The sequence below is a fragment of the Canis lupus genome, chromosome 10, assembly GCF_048164855.1.
Source record: "Canis lupus baileyi chromosome 10, mCanLup2.hap1, whole genome shotgun sequence".
NCBI lineage: Eukaryota > Metazoa > Chordata > Mammalia > Carnivora > Canidae > Canis > Canis lupus.
The window spans coordinates 59,774,329-59,795,619 of NC_132847.1; the positions used below are offsets into that span (position 1 = coordinate 59,774,329).

At 38.7% G+C, this 21,291-nt stretch overlaps 1 protein-coding gene across 15 annotated transcripts in view; it reads left to right on the top strand.

Annotated features, from left to right (window-relative positions):
* Positions 1-21,291, top strand: part of PLPPR1 (phospholipid phosphatase related 1) — a 540,361-nt gene that overhangs the window by 412,076 nt on the left and 106,994 nt on the right. For all 15 annotated transcript variants that reach the window (XM_072842133.1, XM_072842126.1, XM_072842135.1 and 12 more), the window contains one exon: positions 10,971-11,080. In XM_072842133.1, the coding sequence (XP_072698234.1) occupies positions 11,018-11,080 (63 nt within the window). In that variant the 5' untranslated portion in view covers positions 10,971-11,017. The remainder of the gene's footprint in view (positions 1-10,970; positions 11,081-21,291) is intronic.

Here is a 21,291-nt window from a genome sequence, read left to right on the forward strand (position 1 = left end):
CCTTGGTGAGAGGGAATTCCTCTCGCTTCTATTTCCTGTCTCCTGTGAGAACCCAACAGGGTCCAACAGAGCTAATTAATTACCCTGTCATGAGGGCGTAGGGACTTTTGGCAGTGCTTTCTGAGAGTGCCCAAGGATTGAGAATCTAATGACAAATATAAAACCACTCTGTTCCAGAGAGTTGGCATGAGGACCGATCTGGTATCTTAACTCATGGATCCCTCTGTCTTTCTGATTCTTTGTCTCTGTCTGTCTCTCACACACAGAGTCATATTCTCTCCCTCTCTCTGTCTCTGTCTCTGTCTCTCTTCCTGTCTTCTCTTCTGAAAAACAAACAGCTTGGCTCCTGGGCAGCTTAGCTTTAAATTGGAAAATGCAGCCTTGCTTGGCAGAACAACAGTATCACAGACTTCCCACTGCTCAGAACAGCTTGTGACATACATCCCTGCAGGCAAGACCATAAAGGGCTGTCTAATATCCTGGAAACACCACACCCCCAAAAGACTTTCCCGTGCAGCTTCTTTAGAATTCTAGTCTATTTTCTCTCTTCTCCAGGAAGTTCTCACCTTGAACTTGATCTGCTGCTTCTTTTCTCTCCCCTTAATTAGTGATTCCATTGCTTGGATCATTAGAAACCACTGTGCCCCTGAAGATGCGAACCAGAACAGAATTCAAAGGGAATGACTAGGAAGTCTGAAAGGTCACTCTGGTCCCTCTGACCTTAATGTTTAACAAATTCCCTTCTAGGCCACTGCAGAGAGATCCACATATAAACAGGAGCTCCTATCTCCCTCTCCTCCCTGTTCATTTCAAAAGTATGGAAACTGGATTGAAGCTAGCTCTTGCATGGATCTAATCCCATCTCAACTAGAAGACCGTGATCGCTAATAGGTCTCCCTACCTCCAGCGTTCACCCACCACCATCCATCTTACATCCTATAAGCCAACGGATATGTGGAGGCTCTAAAATCTTTAGGTTGGCATTCAGCAACCCAGCCCTAATCTTCTAGCTATGCCTAGTGCTATTTTCTTGGTGCCTTCTTTGTGCTGGCCAGACTTATCTAACCGTAATTCCATACCATGGATATGGTTTGAGCTGTTCTGCTCTGTATTTTGCTCATTCTAAACTCTGGAAATATATCGCCTAGGCCTGTTCGTACTTGCCTGTCCTAACAGCCACACTGCAGATATCCTCCATGGAAGTAATTTCTCCTTCCTATGAATTCTCATCATCTGCATTTCTAATAGACTCTGAATTTGTGTGCATTTATATTCTTACAAGGTTGTGAGCTACCTCCTGTCAATGACTGTTTGATTCATATTTACATCAACCCAAAGCCTAAGGGCTTATAGTTAGTGGGTACTTAATAAAGCCTATTGGTGGGTGAATGGACAAAATGGCACCTTCTTCTCAACGCCTATCTTCAAAATAGTTTAGTAAAAAGCGTTATGATACTAGGAATACCAGATCTTTTCTAAAATATGGCCTATTTTAGAATAGACTTTAACCTGATACAAGTTCATCTTAAACCTTATCAATGGGCATTTTTCACTGGAAGGATGTGAGTGACCACAATGAAACAATTCTTTACCTTTGACATAGTCCTATAACATAGATCAAGATGACAACATCATTATAATTTTGTTATTGATAACTGTAATTACATTGAAATTTTATAATCAGAGCCAGATGTGAGAGAATGCAAATACTCAAGTTTAAGAATCACATTCACTACTCTTCAGCTAAGAACAATTGCAACATATTCTCTACTTGTTTTTTCCCCAGACTTTGAGCTGAGCACAACTTTTCCTGAAACTTTCCTGATGTCCAAGCCCATGTGTGTATGTGTGTGTGTGTGTGTGTGTGTGTCCCTGTCCCTCTGTGTCCCTGTGTGCATACTTCTTGTTCTTGCTCCAGTGCTTCAGAGTTTCAGTTTAACTGAGCATCAAACTCATTTCCTTCCAACCTTTGATTTTACTAAAGGAAACATTAGCTCACTACTTTATAATGAAGAAAAGCTCTTTATGCCCTGCTACTTTTTTCAGCTATTTTTGTTTTCTGGTGGAAAGTTAGAGGTAAAACAATATCAACAATATGAAAAGAAATGAGAGCAACACCCTGCTTGTCTGGGCATCGTTTTCCTATTAAGCAGTTCTTCTGGTGGTGGCCCATAAGGCCATCCGGGTATCTCTTCCAATCAACCATTTAGACATTAGCATGCTCTCTGCTTTCCTCCCAGCTGCTTCATGTCGCCTGCTGAGCTTTGTGCTAACATTATCCTTGTGTTCCTTGTTGATTTTAAGAGACTAGTCTCTAACAGAGATGGTTCACTTTTTAGGTGGACTTTGGTGCTCTCTTTTTCCAATTTAACTTCTAACTTTTGTTATATTTAATTAAGGTATACGCCTTTTAAAAGCAGCTGTCTAAAAAAAAAAATAAAAAAAAAAAATAAAATAAAAGCAGCTGTCTAAAGTGATTTTATTTTACAGTGATATTTTCTAAACAAAGACCCATAATTCAACGGAATAATTTCCCCCTTTTGATTTTACATTTTGAAATATTTTCTGGTTTACATTTTGATTTCTAGGACTTCAAAAACACTTTATTTTTTATTGTTCTTTGGGTGTAGGTATTGTTGGTATTAGCTAGTTGGAGTGGGCAGAAGGGATTGACCTAAGACCTACATTAGTACCATGTTGTTGAGTTCATGCAAAACCTAGCAAGGATTGACCCAAGACCTAGTTAGGATGAGGAGCTAAAGAACTGACTTAGGGTAGATTTGAAATCAAACACTGCAGCTGGGCAGCTTAGGCGCATAGTTGGCATCAACATTTACTATATAGTTATGTGCCACGTGCAGTACAAGGTGCTAAGGTTACAGTGTTGAGCAAGACCAGCAAACATGGCCCTGGCCACATGGAACAAAGCTGATCATCAGTCTAAAGGTGGGACAGACATTAAAGAATTATTCAATAAATACTGGAGTATGAGGAAAATACATAATAGAACTGAACCCATCAGGGCAGTTAAGGACACTTTCCCATTGAAAATGGCATTTCATTGAATGATAGGAAGACATTTACTAGGCAATATGGTGGAAGGAAGAGTGCTCTGTGAGGCAGTGTGAGAAGACCCAGAGGCAAGAAAGACCTCGGCATGTGGCAGAAACTGAGTGGTTAGAGTATAGAAGGGCTAGGAATGGGCACAGAGTAGAGATTGTTACAAAATGAGACTGGAGATATTTGACAGAATCAAAAACCCAGAGCAAGCTCAGACATGAGTCAGGCAGCCTCTGTTTCAGTTGTGAGAGGTCCACCAGCAGGGACCCTACATGTCCAATGATACTCTGGTGACAAGGGGGAGGGGCTGTCTTGCAGAGTAGCCATTCAGGCATAGGGCTGAAGTATGAACCAGGCATACTGGCAAGTTCAAAGCACCCACCACGGGGCAAATGAGTCACTGAGTGAGATCCAGGCAGGAATACAGGCCTGGAGAGAGACTGAGGTACCAGGAGGGTAATTCATCAGATTTAAGAAGTAAGGACAAAGTTGACAACTGGTCATATGGACCAGGCTATGTAGTATGGGAGCCCCGAAGGAACCTGGAAGTATTTTTGGGTATGAAAAGTCACTCAAGAATAATTTAGTTTTCATAAGGCCCCTAAATTGTGGGATTTTGTAAAGTTTAACTTCACTCTAGATTTCTCTAGTTTGTGGGCTTTATGCTCTTTGCCTTAGTATGGGCTAGTTCAAGGTCTGGATGTGGATCTAGCTGTGAGACACTATGCAGGGAAGAGACTATAGAGAAAAGAGAATACTAAAGCCATTCTCCTATTATGTAGGGTCTTTACATCGTCATTCCTCACATACTTTGAAAAGCATCTCGAAAACTGAACAGAGTAAGGAATTTCTCTTGAAAGCCTAAATAGTGCATTCCTAAATTACACATCATCTTATGATGAAATATGTATTGTGCTCACCTACAACCAATTCAGTTCATTCCTATGCCTTCCTGTCTTTGTTGCTTTAAAAAGAGGAAAGAAAGAGAGAAAGCAAGCAAGCAAGCTAGCAAAGAAATGGGTTTTCCAGCTTTGGGAAATTAAATGCAAACTGTGATCCTGGTTGGAGATAATGTCCTGAATAGAAATTATCCAGAACAGTGAGGGGTGGTTCAATGCCACCAAGGAAATTAATGACTATTTAACATGTGTTAAAGATGAGCTAGATTGGGGGATTATGGTTTACCCTGAGTACTTTGGAATTAAAATGAAATTCTCATAACTCATTGTTTCTTACCCCTTAATTTCTTCTTTTCTGCACCTCCCTTATCTCCAATTAAGATTTGGGTTACATAGACATAAACCCTATCTTCCCCCTCTGTTGATAGACCTAATCTTATTTTTAATCTTACACAAACCTAATTTTGAGGAATTTCTAGAAAGTTCCACTATGTTCAATGTTGTAAAATTCATGTCAGAGATGCCTTTGACATGACCTGGGTTATGGATTGTGCTGCCACACATTCTTGCTTCTGTGGCCCCCTGATACCTGGAGAAAGCATACCGCTCAGTGGCCCAGAATCTCAATAAATATTTAGTTTTCTGTAACAGACAAATGAAAGAAAGAAAAAATAATAATACTCTATAAGGAGTACTTCTCAGTGCCACTTGTGGTTCCTGGATAAGAAATGTTTTCATACTGGTTATTAATTAACCAACACTGAAGTCCCTCTACCTGCTGTCTGGTGAATTGGGAGTCTGTCTTGGTTGGTGGGAATAGAAAGTATTCTTGGACATGTGTGAGCCCTGGTGATTATTTGCTCTAATCCCTCTGGATGGTTTCTCTTGGGCCTTGGGTATTTTCCATTCATGCTCATCAGAGGTCTGCTAAAGACTCAAAAAGGAGCCTCTGCAGAGCAACTGGCTGTCTCTCTCTCTGCATTGTTCTCTTCTCTGTACTCTGCCTTGTGAACTCCAGTTGCTTGGCCTCCCTCCCCATTCTCATCTCTGTTTATTCAGAGAGACCACTGGCCACTTCTCTGGGTTCCCCTTCTCTACCATGGCCTGAAGACTCTACAGGCAATAAGCTAGGGCAGTCATAGGGCTCACCTCTGTTTGTTCTCATCTTTTAGGGGTCACTGCCCTTTATTGCTCTATGTCCAATGCCTTGAATACCATTGTCCATTTATTTTTGTCTGTATATTTTAGTTGTCAGGCATGAAATCCAGTCTCAGTTACTTTCTTTTAGCTAGAAGCAAAATCCCTCCTAGAGCTATTTTAAGGTTGCTTAAGCTTGTTTTCAGCACTCCGTTTTCACAATCCCATGCCATATGGTAATAAGCTTAAAAAATTCCAAAATTCCTTATGTTAGGTACTAAGCAGGAGTAGGTTTATCCCCTTGGGCAAAACTGTGGTCTTTATCCCAGGTGAAGGAAGTTCTTCACCACCTCAAAAATTCTCATGTTCTAGCATCTCTGGTTTCAAATCTCCTTAATTAGTGGTTCTCCCCTAGAGGCTATCCCTCCCCCACATCCTCTTGAAGAGGATGTCTGACAATGTCTGTAAACCTTTTTAGTTGTCAATGATTTGGGAAGGGGGTTGCTACTGTTGGCACCTCATGGCTAGAAACCAGGGATATAACTAAACATCTAACAATGTTCAGGACAGCCCCTGGCCCAGCAATGTCAACAGTGACAGGATTCAGAAACACTGTCCTAAATCAACATGACCTTAGAGTGAAGAATTCTTGGCTTCCTCAGAAGGCTACCATTTTTGGTGTCCTTGCTGTTGTTGTCCATATGTTGTTTAGATTTTTGTTTTAGTGAACTACATTAATTCACATCATCCTAACTTTGATGGGAGCCCTGACATTTTTAGCAAAATTAGCTCAAAATGGTCTCTGTCAAAAGAGGAAGCTCCAGGTTCCCTAAAATAATAGACTCTAGGCTACTGAGAATGACCACAGGCTGTGATTTTGGCCACTGGCTATTGGCCATTTTAGATTCTCATCAAAGCAGGCAGAAAGGCCCACTGAGTCATGGTGCCTATTTCTCAAGGATATTTTTGTTCTTTGTAGCTTCCTTGCCTGGTCAGCTGCAAAGCTGCCAACTTTGCAAAACTTAAAAGTGAAGTTTATCCCCATCCAGCTGTAACCATGCTTCATCACCATCCATTTTCAGAATCACCAAAACAGATATTCTATAATCAGTAATTATTTTTGAATTTGTCCTGAGTTGATTAGGAATTGTAACACTTCTCATAAACAAGAGGAAATTAAATGGAAAAAATCAGTGGAAACATATGAGAAATTATAATATTTAAAATTTCAATATTTAAAAAAATCTAAATCTACATTTTACAATTGAATGGTATAAAACTGAATTTAATAATATATATTAAATTTTTTTCTGCCTAGAAGTCCATTTTCTGGTTTTAGAAGATTAAAACTTTTGCATAGGCCCCTAAAAGTATTGCGGATCCTAGGTACTGTGCCTAGTATATAAAATATTAATGTATAATATAACTGATGTATAAGAGATCCCTGACCCTAAGAGTTATAACTGATTATTCATTTGAGCTGCTATTATCCCTCTTATTTCCTTTTATTTTTGGTTTAGAGAGAGAGTGCTCACATGTGTGAGCGGGGGAGGGGTAGCAGAGAGGGACAGAGGGAAAGAGACCCTTAAGTAGATTCCACATCCAGCATGTAGCCCAATGTGGGGCTCGATCTGACAACCCTAGGATCATGACCAGAGACAAAATCAGGAGTAGGATGCTTAACCAACTGAGCCCCTCAAGCACCCCTTTCTTATTTCCTTTTATGTTTGTACCTATAACCCATTGTTATACTTGTTCTTATGTTTGTTTTCCAGTGCCTTCTAGATAGCTGTCAGCCCCTTGAATATGGGGTATCTGATCAGTTCATTTCTTCTAGTTATACCTAATGGGATACCTGGCATGAATTTGGTATGAATGAAAGAGAGAGAGAGAGAGAGAGAGAGAGAGAAAGAAAGAAAGAAAGAAAGAAAGAAAGAAAGAAAGAAAGAAAGAAAGAAAGAGAGGAAGAAAAGATTTGTTCTGATATTTTGAAACTGGGCACTAAGAAACTCAAATTAATGAGAACACAGCAAGGCTGGGCTGTATAAGAATCTTGTTCACTGATGTATATGACACTCTTTCAAAAAGATTCTGCTGACTTCTGTTTCTGGGAGGATGGGGTAAGATGTACTTTTCATTGTTCCTCCCTCTAAAAACAACTAAAAATCGTAGATGTTATGTACAAAACAAACATAAGGAAACTGAGAGGTAGAAGGGAAAGGGAGACTGTACAGGAACCTCAGCACACAAACAACACAATAGTGAGTTCCCAGTATTTCCTCTTTGTGTCCTCTCTCAGACTGGTTGTTGGAGAATCTGGCAACCCCAAGGACACCAGTACTCACACAAAATAGCCCCAAGCAAAGCTCTGTCCAAGGGGTCAAAAAAGTTTTGGAAGACCAAAGATTTTTAGAAAATAACCCCTTAACTCCAGCCAAACACCACACACACACACACACACAAAAACTACAGTCCCATCTCTACTGTTGGGCTGTTGAAGGCCAAGTGGAGACTCTGAACTTCTACCCTTAGCAGGCTATAAGGAGGTTGCCTCATATTTCTATTAAGGTCATGTCAGAGAAAGCCAAGGGGGAGCCAGAACATGACTTTATGCAGGGCAGTAATAAGTAGTTACCCCCTTCCCAGTGTCAGAGGAGAACATGTGGGGAGCCTAGACTCTCACCCCTACTAGGCAGTACTGAGACATCCCTACTTCCTCCTCACTGGGGTGGTATTAGAAGGGGCTAATGGAAAGGCAGGAGTTTTACCACTACATAGCCATCACAAGGCCACCTTCCCACATTATCCATGGAAGCCATATGGGGAGATGTAAAGAAAGAAGTACCTCTCCCACTCCCAGACAGAATATTAGTGGAGGCCCTGAATTCCATTTTTGTCTATCAAAGGGGCCCTTCCCCAACCAAGTGTCACAGAAGACCAAGTAGAGAACCTGGATTTCCTCCTTCACATGGCAATAACAAGAGAATATTCCCCATACCTACTAGAGGAGTATCAGAGGAGGTATGATAAAACACAAGGTTTAAACAAGATCTTGAGCCTTCTAATGTAACAACCCAAGGTTTCAAAAATCACTCTTCTTACCAAGAATAGGGAAGATCTCAAACTGAATTAAGACCAATAAACACCAATACCCAGATGACATAGATGCTAGAATTATCTGACAAGAATTTTTAAGCAGTCATCATAAAAATGCTTCAATAAACAATTACAAACATGCTGGAGCAAATGAAAAAATAATCTCAGCAAAGAAATAGAAAATGTAAAGAAAAAGCAAATGGAAATTTTAGAATTAAAAAATACAACTGAAAAAGCAAATGGAAATTTTAGAAATAAAAAATACAACTGAAATAGAAAATGTAAAGAAAAAGCAAATGGAAATTTTAGAATTAAAAAAATACAACTGAAAAAGCAAATGGAAATTTTAGAATTAAAAAATACAACTGAAATAAAAAGCTCAGTGAGTGAACTGTCATAATGAAGATGACAGAGGAAAGAATCAGTGACCTTGAAGATAGAATAGTAAAACACCTAATCTGAAAACAGAGAAAATAGACTGAGAGGGAAAAAATTAGTCTCAAAAACATGATTGACTGAAGCAAAAGATCTAATATTCAGGTCATTAGAGTCTCCGGGAAATGAGAGTGCATGTTGAAAAGTATCCCAGGAATAATGGCTGAAACTTTTCCCAAACTTGGAGAAAAAAACATAAACCCACAGATTCAAGTAGTGAGAAATCTCCAAAACAGAATAAAAGGAGTCAATGCCAAGTCACATTAATAGTCAAAAGACAAAATACATATCTGATAAGAGGCTTGTAATCAGAATATAAGGGAACTCTTGTACCTTGAAAGTAGTAAGATAAACAACCCAATCAAAAAACTGGAAATTCTGGGCAGCTTGGTGGCTCAGTGGTTTAGCGCCACCTTCAGCCCAGGGTGTGATCTAGTCCCACGTCAGGCTCCCTGCATGGAGCCTGCTTCTCCCTCTGCCTGTGTCTCTGCCTCTCTCCCTCTCTGTGTTTCTTATGAATCAATAAATAAAATCTTAAAAAAAAAAAAAGCCTGAAAATTTTGAATAGATGTTTCACAAAAGAAGATATAAGAATGGCTAATAAGCACATGAAAAGATGTTCAATATCATTTGTTATTATGAAATGAAAACCACAATGAGATATCATCTCATAACCATAGAGTGACTATAATAAAAGAGGCAATAAAAATGTTAGGATATGGAGAAATGGGAATTCTCTTATGGTGCTGGTGTCAATGTAAAATGACACAACCACTTTGGAAAACGCTTCCACAGTTCTCTTAAACATAATTTAGCATATGACCCAGCAATTATACTCTTAGGTATCTAACCATGAGAAATGAAAATATACAGCTACATAAGACTTATACACAGATGTTCTTAGCATCATTACCCACAATATTGGACACTACTTAATATTGGATTCAGCAAAAATTGGAAACAACCTACATTTCCACCAATTGGTGAAGGTGCTATAGATTTAAAATGGAATACTATTCAGCAATAAAAAGGAAAAATTACTGATATGTACATTATGACATGAATAAACCTCAAAAACATTGTGCTAAGTCGAAGAGTCTAGATCAAGAAACCATGTATTGGGTAGCCTAGGTGGCTCAGCAGTTTAGCACCGCCTTCGGCCCAGATTGTGATCCTGGAGACCCGCAATCAAAGACAAAAAACAAGAACTACAAGAGCAGATCCTGGAAACACATTAAGTGTTGCTTCGGATGGAGAATAAAAGGTGTAGTGGAAAATTATTTTTCACCTGGCCTTGAGAGCCTAAAACCTCTACTTGATTGTTTGGTTAATTTTGATTCTTCTTTAAAAAAAAATCTAATGCAGGAATATCTGGGGTTCAAAGTCAGATTCTCAACAAATACTTTCGAAAATCTACCGTTGCCTTAGATCCTCGATTCTTATAAATTAAGAGATCTTATTATGGTATCAGTGTTTTGTGTTTGAGACACACACATGCGCACACACACACATGCACATGTGCACACATGCACACACACACACACAGCTGAGGGATCTCAGTAAGAGGGATCAGTGATATATTAATCCAAAATGTTAATAGCCATGTAGTCAAGGGAGCAAGGGCAAAAGAGTAGTCTGGGAAAGAAGTCAGGGATTAGTGCCTCAATACTAAATGTCAGGGGCAGCCCAGGTGGCTCATAGGTTTAGCGCCACCTTCAGCCCAGGGCCTGATTCTGGAGAACTGAGATGGAGTCCCATGTCGGACTCCCTGCATGGAGCCTGCTTCTCCCTCTGCCTGTGTCTCTGCCTCTCTCTCTCTCTCTCTCTCTCTCTCTCTCTCTCTGTGTGTGTGTGTGTGTCTCGTGAATAAATAAATAAAATCTTAAAAAAGAAAAAAAAAACTAAGCTAAACTAAACTAAGTGTCAGCACCAAGGCAGAGGCAAGGGCAGAAACCAACCAAACAAACAAAAGAATCAGGCACAGACAGGAGATCATGCAGGATGGACAACAAATGTTTTATACCAGAAACTGCCTTTCGTGACATGAAGGAAGTCTCCTGGGGTAAAGCGCTGTGCAGTCGCAGGTGATTAGAATTATTTTTGCTATAGGTTTGTGCACAGGAGCTCCCCATCTGTCCTTTGGACTCTAAGACTGTTTATGGCTAGTATTTGTTTCTTTTCCCTAGAATGATGACTACTCTGACTTGACTATACTACAGATGACTATTCGCATTGTTTTGTATACAGCTTATTTATCTGGAGTGTAGCTGATATTTTTATGTAAATATGCAAGGGACTGCTAACCATGTGGTTCTTACTCCATGCTACCTATTTCTATTTCAGCCTGGAGACGGTTGCAGGCGGCGCAGCCTTCCTACATGGTGTAAGAAATGGCTGTAGGAAACAACACTCAACGGAGTCATTCCATCATCCCATGTTTTATCTTTGTTGAGGTATGTGTATTTTTTGCCTTTAGGGACAGATTGAAATAAGAGTAGTCTTTATGCTGAGAACTTGGATTCTTTTGTGAAATTATTTGACAAACTTTGATAGCACAAATATTTGTAAAGAATTGATTATGCAAAGTGTTCCTTGAACAAGAAGCCATAGAATGAGAAGGTTATTCTATGAGGTAAAAAAGAATTGTGTTTTATTATATTCTTCTTATTTTCAGTGATAACTTAACGTATTAATTATGGTAACTTAACGTATTAATTATGAATGTGGCATTTTAATTGGATTTTTTTTTTAAGATTTTATATATTTGAGAGAGTGCACATGAATGAGAGAGAGAGCAGGAGCTCGGGCAGAGGGAGAGGGAGAAGCATTCTCTTTGCTAAGCAGGGAGCCTCATATGGGGCTCAGTCCCAGGACCCCAAGATCACGACCTGAGCTGAAGGCAGATGTTTAACCAACTGAACCACCCAGGTGTCCCTAGATTGTTTTTCAAAAATAAATATCATATTTCAGGGAACAACAAACCAATTGGTTTACAGATGATGTTAGTTGATGGACTTTTGCCTTGCAGCACAATAAAGAAAAAAATTATAATTGACTATTTCCACAGGGCATTTTTCTTTAGTGGAGTATTGAGAGCTTGTTTAGTGTGCTATTTCTTTTGGTCATGAATGATTTTGTTGAGATGCTCCAAGTTTGTACCAACAAATGCTTCTCCAGCATCTTCTTGGTTAAATACCTTATACCCCTTCCCCACTGTATCTTACTCTCTATAATGTTTGCTTTAGAGGAGACAAAGACATGGAAATTTTAGGAAATTTGGAATCATGTGATGCAAAAAAGAAAAAGCTAGCGACTCTAGGTTGTCTCAAAATAAGATGTTGATTTGCCAAAGATATTATTTCTGCCTTCTCAAAGAGATAAGACATCTGATGGGTTGTTTTTTATCCTAAAGATTGGATTTTAAATATGACAATATAAATTGCTGAAAAATAAGTGTCCCAAGATTCCCTTCTGGGTAATTGCCTAGATCATCTTTATATCCCAAGGACCAGCTGTAGCACGTTCTTATGTTATGAGATCTTTTTGGCTGAGTATGGGAGGAACATGCCTGTTGAGCCACTTAATTGTGAAAACCGTCAGCACTTGAGGTAAACCACTACTTATATTAGCAAAAATGTAGTTTTATTATGTATGTGTTTAAACACCTCCTGTGAATCAGTGCAACAATATTTCTATCTTCTACTTCTTGAAATAACCTTAGCTATCTATATAGTCTGTTGGGTATTATGAGCAGTCTGATTTTTAGCCAAATATATGGTTGGCTGATCCTTGAGTTTCACCTTACAGACATCACTTGGTAGTTTAGATGAACAACTATTATTTGATTTATTTTCTGGTGATATTTGTGAACCTATTTGTATTGCAGGATTAGGTGGAAATAGGACATTAACTTGGGACAGAGATGTTAATATAAGTCAGGATACTTACAGACTAAAACTATGCTGAATCTCTCAAAAGGTAAACAAAGCACTCATCTCTCAACAGAAACATATTCTTAGTACTCTTCTTTAACTTGATCCTTTAAGTTGTTGCACTTAATATTCTTCTTTTAACTTCCTTTATTCTTGCTTCTGAGATCAGAAGTAACTCCAGTCAATAACCATACATTATTGTATATCATGGGTTCTAAGTTACTATTGTTCATATTGAAATTGGAATGAGAGAAAGAGTCCTTTCTCATGCTGCTCATGCAGAAAAGGATCGAAGGCTGTGGTACTGTGCCTGTCTTTCAATGTTAAAATCCTTTTTCTTTTATTGTAAGTAAAATATATTTATAAATTAAGCTGGAGGAAATTAGAGAAAAAATCATCTGTCATTATCTTTATCCTCCTGGTAGTAATTGGATTTTAAATTTTCCTAAAAATCAAACAGGAACCAAACCTGAAAGTACGAGGTTTAATTTATTGCTTGAAGGTATATATCCGAAGATTTTCAGTCCTCTAATGTATGACTATGAGCTGACTGGTAGAGCAAGGAGAAAGAGACATAAATCAGTCTTTCTCTGCCTTCACCTGGCACAAACATAAATATAAATCTAAAAATCTGGGAGAGGAAAGATAGTTTATTCTTTTTCTTGTTGCACTGTCATTCTTATTTTGCATGGAAGTTTAAGGTACTTCAGGTGTACAGTTTAGTAATTCAATAATTACAAGACTTGGTACTCATCATAAGTGTCCTCCCTAATATTATACTGTATGCTAACTAACTGGAATTTAAATCAAAACATTAAAAAAAAAAAGTACATCAGTGACTTCTCTCAGAAACAGGCAGGAGAAGGAAAAAGAGGAAGTAAAGTAAAATAAAGTATAAATTGAGAGGGGAGGAGGTATATTTCAAGATGGCTTTCATGATTCTCCTGTATTTCATGTCAAACACTTACTGTCATATGGACCTCAGTGTCCACTGCAGCATTATTTAAATAGCCACGATAGGGTAACAACCCAAGTGTCCATCCATGGATGAATGGTTAAAGAAATTGTGGAGTGGACACATAATGGGATATTATTCATCCATAAAAGGGAATGAAATCTTGCAATATATGACAATATGAATCGAACTTAAGGGCATTATGCTAAGTGAAATAAGTCAGTCAGAGAAGACAAATACCGTATGATCTCTCTTACATGTGAAATTAAAGGAAAAAAACCCACCAAGTTCATAGATTAAAGAGAACAGATTAGTGGTTGGTGGGGGTGGGAAAAATAGGTGAAGGGGTCAAAAGGTTAAAATAAACATTAGTTGGGGGGAAGGGCAGAGAGAGAATCCTAAGCAAGCTCCAAGCCCAGAGCAAAGCCTGAGGCCAAGCTTGATCTCATGACCCTGAGATCGTGATGTGAAACAAAATCAAGAGTCAGACCTTAACTGACTGAGCCACCCAGGTGCACCCCCAAATTTTTTTTTTAAGATTTTAATTTATTCATGAGAGACAGAGAGAGAGAGAGAGGGAGGGAGGGAGGGAGATGCAGGCTCCATGCGAGCCCGATGTGGGACTTGATCCTGGGACTCCAGGATCACGCCCTGGGCCGAAGGCAGATGCTCAACCACTGAGCCACTCAGGCATCCCCGCAATTTTTTTAATTAAGAAAAAAAATTTAAAATATTTATTTTGAGATTGGGGAACAATTCTTTGTGTAAGATCTGTTGGTAGTAGGGGAGCAAAACAAGACAAAAACAATTTACCTAAATTATGCCAGGTATTATAACAGGGACATCCAAAACCTGGTCAAAAATAACTTGGTTAAAATGTCAATTTGATCAATGAATATCTTTTCACTATTGCTTCTTAATTAAGAATAATTTAGACAAAGAAAATACGACACCCCTGCACCTGCCATAAAAATCAAATCTTAAAATTTTGCCATAGGTGCTTCAGATATTTTTTAAGGAAAAGAAAATACTATTAATATGGCTGAAGTCCTACTGTCCTGGACCTGGAAGTAACTATCTGTAAAGTTGGAGGTTTTACTCCCCTGCATGATTCTTATTCATATTTCCATATTTTTCCTACATGTCCACATATTTATAATTAATATCTTAGGGGGATTTTACATGAATGATAGCATATTGAAGTTCCATCTTTGAATTTGACTTTTCACTCAGCATTATGTTTCTGAAATTTATCCAGACCTGCAGCATGCCATTCCTTTTAAATTGTTACATTTCATCTCATTGTGCAAATACACCTACTGAGAGTTTGCTGGATTCTTGTTTTCTTTTTCTTTTTTTTAAGATTTTATGTATTTATGAGAGAGAGAGAGAGAGAGAGAGAGAGAGAGAGAGAGAATGTGAGCAGGGGCAGGGGCAGAGGGAGAGGGAAAAGCAGACTCCCCACTGAACAGGAGCCTAACGTGGGGCTCTTCCCAAGACCCTGGGATCAGGGGCAGAAGGCAGACACCCAAGTGACTGAGCCACCCACGTGCTCCTATTCTTTTTTGTTCTCTTGACACCTGTTTTACTCATTCAACTTTCTATTGCAGAAAACTTTCTCATTTCAGTCTCCATATCCATGTGAGCAAGAGCTTTCCTTTGGATGGACACCTAGCAGTGGAATTGCTGGGCCATGATTACATTTTCCAGTTATTTGCTTCAGTATAAGAACAGTATTGATATTTTTATATCCATTTCCTTGAGGAAACTTTGTTTTAGGATTATGTCTGTATATTTCTTAGGGTTTTTTTTTTTTTCAGACAGTTAGATCATCTGCAATTAGTAGCAGATTTGGGATGCCTGGGTGGCTCAGTGGGAGACACCTGGATGGCTCAGCAGTTGAGCATCTGCTTTCAGCTCAGGATATGATCCCAGGGTCCAGGATTGAGTCCTGCATCAGGCTCCCTGCAGGGAGCCTGCTTCTCCCTCTGCCTGTGTCTCTGCCTCTCTTTGTGTGTCTCCCATGAATAAATAAAATCTTTTAAGAAAATTAGTTGCATATTTGTTTCTTCTTTTCCTGATTATTATGACTTTTTCTTATCTTTCTGCTTTGGTTAATACCTCCAATGTAATGTCAATAGAGGCAGAGGCAGCAGACATCCATGCCTAGTTGCTGACTTTAAAGGGAATATGTCAAGTGTTTTAGCAATCAGTTTTATTTTTTTTTTTTTAAGTTTTTATTTATTTATTCATGAGAGACACAGAGAGAGAGGCAGAGACACAGGCAGAGGGAGAAGCAGGCTCCATGCAGGGAGCCTGATGTGGGACTTGATCCCGGGATTCCAGGATCACGCCGTGGGCCAGAGGCAGGCGCTAAACCACTGAGCTACCCAGGGATCCTCAGCAATCAGTTTTAAATGTGGACTTTCATTTTTTTCCCTTTGCCTTCTAGAGTAGATGACTTCATTTGATTTAATTCCCCCTTTATGTTGTAAATTGTAGATTCTATTTGTGTTTGTTTCAAGTTTTTATTTAAATTCCAGTTAGTTAACATAACAGTGTAATATTCGATTCAGGAGTAGAATTCAGTGATTCATCACTTATATACAACACACAGTGCTCATCACAAGCCCTCTGTAATCCCCATCACCCATTGAGCCCAGCCCCAACCCGCCTTCCCTCCTGTAACCATCAGTTTGTTCTTTATAGTGAAGGGTCTCTTTTATGGGTTATTGTTGTTTTCCCTATGTTCATCTGTTTTGTTCGTTAAATTCCACATATAAGTAAAATCATATGGTATTTTTCTTGCTCTGACTTCTGTTCTTTTAAAGTTTACTCTTCTTTTAAATATATAAACATAGCAAATGATTAGATTAACCAGTCACTCTTTGCTTCACTTAAACAATAATGGTCTTAAGTCACTTTGAGATCTTGGGTATCATTCTCGATTTTTTTTTTCAATACTTCCTTAAATTTTTTCACTAATGGTTCAGTCCTGGCTCCTCTGAATTTACCCACATATTAATTTTTTTTGCTCACCATTCCTCCCTCTATTTCTGTTCTTCCTCCTAGGTTAAATTTCTTCACGGAACTTTCAGCGTGGGTCTAGTGAATTGTAAACATTCGTAATATTTACCTGAAGTTGTCTTTATATTATAATCTGGAAGGGTGAATTCTGGATTGAATAGTTTGTTCACCACCTTAGAACTTCTATAGTGTTCATCCATTTCCCTCTGTGAAGACTCTTCTCTTATTGTTCTTGAAAGGCAATTCACATTTCTCTCCAGTGGCTTTGACATTTTTTTCTTGTCTTTGGTTGTCTGTCATTTTGTATACATCTAGGTGTGAACTTTATACGGACTAGAACTTATTTTATGTCTTGAGTATAAAAAGTCATGTTTGTACCATTCTGTAAAAGCCTCAGGCATCACATCTACAAATATTCCTCCATCCTCTCTATTCTTTTTCTCTATTCGATATACTGGATCTTCTTTCTTTCTGTTTTCCGTGTCTCTTAACCCATCTTGTTTTTTAATTTCTAGAAGTTCTATGCACAAAACTCTGCCTGTTTTTATAGTATCTCCATGCTTACCATTTTTATTTATTTTGTATTCTTTCAATTATTCTGTTTTCTGAAATCATTCTTATTCTAATCCTCCTCTATGTTGTATCTGCTATCTGTAGTTCATACTGGATTGTTCCTTATTAATTTTTATAATTTTTAGCTCACTTTTTTAGCAGAGCCTGTTTCTTCCGTAGGATTCATGTGGAGCTTAGACTTTAAGAGTGTCTCTTAGGACGGATTTTGCATCTATATTTCTCTTAAGTTTAGGCTTCTGTATTCAGAACCCAAACTTGACAATACCGAAGTATAATTAGACAAAGTTCACCTCCCTTCTCACTCAGAGAAAGAAAAGCAAGGTTCAGGAATGCTAGCTTTTACGCAGGAGTCTCTGTTCCCACTCAAATCCTCACATCCTATCCCCATGGATTTGAAAGCCCAGATCTTGTTACTGAGTTGGACATGTACCCCTTTCTCTACTCCCATCTGGATCCACTGTATCATCAGTTTATTGGGTTAACATTCTTATTTTCAGTACCCCTTTTGATTCAACTCATGTATGAATGAAAAAGATAAAAATAAAGGCAAGCCATTGTTTGTAGATGTTTGCAGTGGAATGTTTTCATGCTATCATTGTTTCATGAATGCATTCATTCATTAAACACTTATTTATTCAGTACCTAGCCCCCATGCCCCACCAAGGCATTATGTGTTTTTCCCTAACCAGCCTTCTGCAACTTGAATCTCGTCAAGGATTTCTTAGAGCCAGGGTTGTTGGGCCATGCTTGAAATATGTGAGGGATGGAGGATGGAGGTGAGAGTCACATACTGCCGAGAGTGCAGCACTGATGTGCATTTTCTTGGTGATATTTTAACTATGTAAGCATAGAATTTTAACTGGAGGATGTTTTACTTGTGGCAATTGGTGAGGTGAGTAGATACCATCCAGCCTCTAAAAATTCAAATGTGATGACAAAGGAGGAGACTGCCTGGAATCCACCCAGAAGGCTGAACCAGTGGTAGAGAAGCACTCTGACAAAGCAGCATGCAGCACAAAAGTTCTCATGGTGCAAACAAGTCAGGAGAGCATTGCTCTGAGTAATCTTTGGATGTTACCAAACGAGAAAGTAAGATGTCACTGGAGAGAGAAAATGTCTGTAGATGAAGAGAGTATATACATACAGAAGGTAATAGGCTGAAAGGGAAGGGATCTATAGCAGGGAGGGCAGCAGAGTGAATTGAGAAGTATGATCTGTAATGGGCAATACAGATGCTTCCAGAAACCAAGCCCTTGAATGTTCAATATTCAGTTTTGGACATCACCTGGTGTCAGCTAATCCTTAAAATGTACTTGCCATGTTAACCAGAGCCTCTTAAATGGAGATCCTTTGACAAGGGAATGGTGATTTTTAAGGGCTAGAATATAGCCCTTAATGAGTGAAATCTGGAGTCACTAAAATTCCAGGATGGTCCATGACAATATTTCTAACCCACAGCCTTCAGCTCTTGCTGGATCTGGTTCTACTGGAGCAAGAGAGAAAACAGCAAATGCTAGACTAGACAAAAGATGAAGAAAGAGACCCCAGGGAGAGTAGAAAATTAACAATTTTAAGTGAGCCTGAGGACATCTACTTTCTCATCCTCATTTTTACTCCTTGAAATCAATAATATGAACTTGTGGTGAGGATAAAGGTACTTACCACAAGCTAGCTAAGAAGTAAAAATAGTGATAAAAGTAATCAAATATTATCTTTGTGCATTTTCCATCCTTAGTCCTTTTTTTTTTCCTTTCCCACCATCCTCCTTCCTTCTCTCCTCCTCTCCCTTAGTCTTTCAATAAATTTCAGATCCCCTCTTTTTTCTTCCACTTTTCTTCTCTCCCTTTTTCTCACTCTGTCATTTCGGCAACTCCTTTCCTTCTTGAGGATCAACAAAAGAAGATTTCTCTGAGGGAAAACACTCAAACTGGTGATCAAAGTATAATTTTTTCCCTAAAAATAAGGACCTGTGCTAATATTTCCCTTGCCACCCACAATCAAAATCAGTGTATTTTTTTCAAATTACAAAGATATTTTGGGACTGAGATACCCCTTTTGACAGATCTTCCCAGGTACTAGTGGATTCTTCTTAAGACAGTTTCGTTGCATTCTCTGTAAAATCATGAATAACTCAAACAGTCAAGCCTCTTTAAAATATATTCATGCTTACAGCAAAACTCTAAATGGAGCTTAGCTTCCTTGGCAGACAATATTAAGTACCAGGAGTTTGGACATAATGAATGCAATTGTTGCTTGATATGTACAGATGTGACAGTTTTATCATTTTGACGTTTGCTTGTACTTGCAATTTTTTATTGCCTGTTTTTGACAACTCATTTTTCTCTGCTGGAACCTACCAGGTGATTGTTGTAAATGCCAGCCTGAAAATAAATAATCTCATGAAGTTCTGCAAGAACTTGATGGTTCTGAGTATCTTTCTTCCCTGGGGCCAGAAGTGAGGGCATTGTATATTATCGTTTTGGGACAATGAGCACCATTTCTAGGCCTCTCTTATTTTGTGTGCCTCAAACTTAAGAATGAGTCTTGGGGGATGCCTGGGTGGCTCAGCGGTTGAGTGTCTGCCTTTGGCTCAGGGCATGATCCCGGAGTCCTGGGATCGAGTCCCACATTATGCTCTCTGCATGGAGCCTGCTTCACCCTCTGCCTGTGTCTCTGCCTCTCTCTCTTTGTGTCTCTCATGAATAAATAAATAAAATATTTTTAAAAAATAAGAAAGAATGAGTCTTGGCCTCACTTTCTGCTCTTTATTTGCAGGTGCTAAGATATAACAGATCTGACCACCTTGTTTCAGAGACTTAGATTGCAACTAAGATTTTTGTATGTAAGTCACATCTGGAACTTGCCAGGGAGAAAGTATCAAATATTATCCTTATGTATAGTGGAGTTTCTTTTTTTAAAGAAAAAATAAGTTGATATCAAAGCCAGTGGGTTTGTATCTTGACTCTGTCATTTACTGCTGCTATAGACTTTCATAGCTTCTTTGGACCTCAGTTGCTTCACCTGTGAAATGAAAACAAAAAAACAAATTTCCTTTTGGGTACTTTTGAGAAACAAATGAGGTAATGCACCTGAAAGTACTTGTCAAGTAGCAAGTGGTTAATAAATATTAACATAAAAGTAATTAAAAGTAAGAACTCCCCTGCAATATAAAACACATAAAAAACCAACAAAGATGAGGTAAAACTAACCATACACACATACACACACGGACACCAAAACCCTGACCCTTAGAGTTTAATATGGCAGTTTAATGCCCAGACATGCAAAATTGCTGGGCTTAAGGGGATAATGTTTTTAGAATATATATATATTAAGACATTATTGGATAAGGTTTCAAACAAAGCAATGAGAAATCTGTGGGTCTTTTACATTGCAATGACAAATATAAATTATAGGGTACTTTCCTATGCCTTTATTTATGTAATCACCACTTTGACTAGTGTTTGCAGTATGGAGCGAAAAGGACAATGCCAACATTTAGGTATCTCTCTTATTTTTCGCAGTATCAAACTACCAGTGTTGATTTAAAAAATGAGATAAGGTTGCTATCACCCTTCATCCCTGTCCTCAGGAGCTCTTCCAACTGAGTTGAGGGTTCCTTGGTTCTTCAGCATTGAGTCTCTTTAAGTTAGATGTTTTGGGATCAAGACCCCCCTTAAAATAAACTACCATCCGAAGAAGAGGAGTTAGGACTAAGAAACTAGATCTGGCCCTGGAGTTCAAAAGATCAAAAGAGGAAGAAATATGGTTCTGGGAGGAATAAGGTAGTTGGACTCCAAGGAAAGGACTAGGAGCTGGGCCTGGGACCCTCCCAATCCCTTCTTTCTGAAATCACTCCCACCATACCCTCCTCCAGTTTTCCTTACTGGTTCTACTTCTTCACTCACCTGCCCTTTCAAAGATAATAAAGTGCCCAACCTGACCTGGGGTGAAGGGGAATACAAAGCTCTAATAAGTGTAGGAAAAGATGTGCAGTCTCACTGGTAATCTAAAAATGGAAATGCTAGTACATATAAAATACGATGGAAGGATTTTGAATAGGGCAGGAAAGAGGTCAGAATGAGAGCAGTTTTGCTCTTGTCAGCATTCTAAGGAAATACGTAACTCTGCATAGATCTCAGGATTTAAGTTATACAGATTTCAGATTTTTTTAAAT